Raw genomic sequence first — 3593 nt, 5'->3', positions numbered from 1 at the left:
CGTCAAGACAGAGGAGGAACATGAACAACAGGGAGGCAGTTCGAAGGGAAAAGCAACAGCGCGATCGCTATGTGTGCGGTGTGCGGAGAGGAGCCACGGACACGCCACGGCGACGCTGGAAAGCAGGTCTCAGTGCCACCGCTCCCCGCGCAGCCGAGCACCCTGACCTCTCTGAAACGCCCTCGAAACGCGCCCTCAGCACAGGTACACCCTGCTCACCACGCACCTCCACGGCCCCGGGGGCCTCAGCCCTGCGCCCGCCCTCCCCTGGCCAGCGAGCAGCGTCTTACCGTGCAGCGACCACCGGCGACTTCTTCCCGGGATCTAAGGTGGCCCCGGCCGGTTCCTCCCCCAGTGATCGCGTATCCTTGTTCAGCTGCTGTAGTCGGGAACTTAGCTCACTGATCACAGTTGGCTTGTCATCATCAGCCCCATGGATTGGCCTGCTCTCCATGGGGTCCCCCCATAGCTTGGACCTTCTCTGAAAGAGGTAGCGTGGCCGGCCAATGCTGGCTGATGCCAGCGTGGCCGCATGTTGCTGGGAGATGAGCTCGCTGTCCGAAGACTGCTTCAAAAGTGGGTCCCTGAAAGTAACTGGCCCCTTGCTGAGCTGGGACTTGAGTTTTGGCTTTGGAGGCACTGGTGGCTTCTCGAGTATAAAAGTTTGTCCATCCGCAAAGGAAGTGTATGTGTCAGTAGGCTCCCCGCTTTCTGAGGACAACGTAGACATGCTGGAGACGGTAGAGATGGTGCTTGTGGTCTCCAGGTGATGGTCACTTGAACTTCTGGTGTCCACCTCTTCCACTCCCGAGTCTGCAGCAGACTCTGGGGCTACGGGGGCATCAGAGGGCTTCCCTGAGGGTGTTCCGCCAGTGGTAGAAGGTGCTACTGCTGCCGCTGGTATGGATGGCGTGCTAGGCGTAGCCAGGTGGCTGACCGGTGTGCCAGGGGTGGTGACCAGTACCCCGTTAGCAAACTCATCTGGTGGAGGCACCAGCCCTATCTTGGCCAGTTCCTCCCTGGTCTCTTCGTCGCTCGAAGACAACTGAGCTGGCGGGAGGGTGACCGTGTAGGGCTCCACTTCTTCCTCCGAACTCCCTTGTCCCAACGTCTTGTCAGAGGCCGGACTGACGGGAGGCTTTCCCACGGGGCTGGGCTGCGTCTCTGCTTTGGGGGACTCTGCCGGCTCTGTGCATGCTTCAGGGACAGCTGGTTTCTCCTCTTTTATCTCCAGTCCGATCTCGTCTTGGCCATTACTTGTGGCATGAACCATGATGAGGCCAGCGGTCTTCTGCTGTGATGTATCCACTATGCTGATAATCATGGACTTCTTGTCTTCCTGTTTCTTCTCCTCCTTCCCAGGTGTTTCTGCTCGTGCCTCAGTTTCCTTCCGCAGTGTGGACGGAGTCCCCCACTGGCTCTTCACAGGGGTCAAAGTCCCAGGGTCTGTTCCGATGGTCCCTTTGCCTCCAGGTGAGTACGCAGGGGACACCAAGCTCTCCAACTCCCCCCGCTCTGGTTCTTTGGTTTGGATGTCCACAAACAGGGGTGCTGCTCTGTCTGAGTCGGGGCTGTGGATCGGGGTGGGCGACCGGGATGGGACTTGACTTGAGAGGGCCCGTTCCCTTGCGGCCAGCGCAAGCGCCAGTGGTGAGTTCGGATCCAGGGGCTTTCCCGTCAGGGGGTGGATGAACGTTGAGGATGAGCTGCTGATTAATGGCTTTAAAGCTGAGACGGGGGAAGGCAGTAGTACATCTCGGCTTCCTAACAACCGCTCATCGATGGACCGGGACTGCTGCAGGGATGGCATGTGCTTGAAAGCTGAGACGGGGGAAGGCAGTAGTACATCTCGTCTTCCTAACAACCGCTCATCGATGGACCGGGACTGCTGCAGGGATGGCATGTCGCTGCTGGGGGGGGTGCCCTCGATGGCCCCGACCGAGAGGAAGACAGTGGATTTCCGCCTCTCATCCAGACGACGGTCTCTGTCCTTCATGACTCCAGCGATGGCAGTGGCAAAGGGGATGCTCGTGGCTTCGACCTGGGCGATGCCGGCGTGGTGCTGATATTCCACCCCGCTCAGGCGATGGCTCCTGCGTGTGGGAGAGGGCTCCCTCGAGAAGCCCCCGGTGATGGCCAGCGCTGCTCTCTCCTGTGCGTCCTCCACTTGTAACTGCTTGACGAGAGGACTCTTCTTCCTCTGTGGCTTGGTGGGAGCGAACAGGCTGACGTTGAACTGACCCATGTTGGCGTAAGGGTTGTCAATCACTCTCCCCTTCCTCTTCAGCTTCTCCGGAGGGGTTGCAGATGGGCCGGGCCGGGGGATCTCTGTTGGCTCCACAGGAAGATGAGAGGAATCCTGTAGGATTATCATGGATCGGGCCCTCTTCTGCCTTTCAGGGTAGGGAATGGAAGTCCTCGCCTGATCATACATCTCGGCTGCGCTAATGACCTGTGGGAGCCCATGGAGTTTAGCCTCCAGGCTTGGCTTAAAGCTTGATCTTATGGTGTCATAAGCTCTTCCTGGGGGTGGAGGTGGCGAGAAGGATGGCGGGGGCCCTGTGTCAAAGTAATATGGAGAAGGAGGGGGAGGCGGGGCTGTCTGAGGAGGTGGTGGAATCCCATGTCCTTCCCTAACAGTGTCTTGCATCGATGTGCTCCGGGGAAACTTCCCATCTAGCAAAGAAGCAGCAAGTTTCTCGTCTTCACCTAGAAAACAAGAAGAACAGCAATGTCAGAGAGGACATCTCTGGAGAACCCAGAGAGCAACAGTCGCTGCAGATGGGATACGTTACATCCCTTGGCACAGAAGGGCGGCCGCGGCCTCTCACCATGTCTTACATTGTTTTAAATCCATCAGACAGTTGTGCCCGACACTTTCCCAGCAGGTTGAAAGTCTCCAGACCAACGCTGCTGTGACAGAGTTGAACGCTTGTTCTCTCAAACCTCCTGACACCCAACTGCCGACTCGCGAGACAGACGAGTGCAATCAGGTTGTGCGACTCACAGCCAACGGTGCCGGCACCAAGTGCGGGTTCTCGCGCTCTCCCGCTCGCTGCTCTCGTGTCACACGTCCCCCCTCCCCCTGAGGGGTTACATATGCTCCAGTGTGACAGACTGAGCTCAGAGCAGGGTCTGGCAGAACTTGTGTATTGCAAGAATTGGGAGTACCCAAAGGAAGCCCGACGCTGCCATTCTTCCTGTTAGCCTACCACCTGGGTGCACAGCGAGAGCTTCTCAGGGACCTGTGACAGTGGAGGAGCAGGAGGACCCTGCTAAAGTCACAGGAGGAAAAGTCCATTAATACAGCAAGTACAGTGCAAGTGCCTGCAGAGCTGGCAGAACTTGTGTATTGCAAGAATTGGGAGTACCCAAAGGAAGCCCGACGCTGCCATTCTTCCTGTTAGCCTACCACCTGGGTGCACAGCGAGAGCTTCTCAGGGACCTGTGACAGTGGAGGAGCAGGAGGACCCTGCTAAAGTCACAGGAGGAAAAGTCCATTAATACAGCAAGTACAGTGCAAGTGCCTGCAGAGAATCCCAGTCACAGGGTGGTTTGGGTTGAAGGGACCCTTTGAGGCAACCCAGTCCAAC

General features: G+C 57.9%; 1 protein-coding gene across 1 annotated transcript; it reads right to left on the bottom strand.

Moving 5' to 3' along the window:
* Nucleotides 1–286: 286 nt before the first annotated feature.
* Nucleotides 287–2709, bottom strand: SHANK3 (SH3 and multiple ankyrin repeat domains 3; the record flags this gene model as incomplete). The annotated part of the gene is made up of 2 exons (XM_010136113.1): nt 287–1760; nt 1839–2709. Coding segments are annotated over 2 exons (2345 nt in total), but the record flags the coding sequence as incomplete, so codon positions are not given.
* Between the last annotated feature and the right edge of the window lie 884 nt (nt 2710–3593).

This window comes from Buceros rhinoceros, unplaced genomic scaffold (genome assembly GCF_000710305.1).
Source record: "Buceros rhinoceros silvestris isolate BGI_N320 unplaced genomic scaffold, ASM71030v1 scaffold30355, whole genome shotgun sequence".
Lineage (NCBI taxonomy): Eukaryota > Metazoa > Chordata > Aves > Bucerotiformes > Bucerotidae > Buceros > Buceros rhinoceros.
The sequence above is the reverse complement of the archived record's forward strand: the minus strand, read 5'-3'. Positions and strand labels throughout refer to the sequence as shown.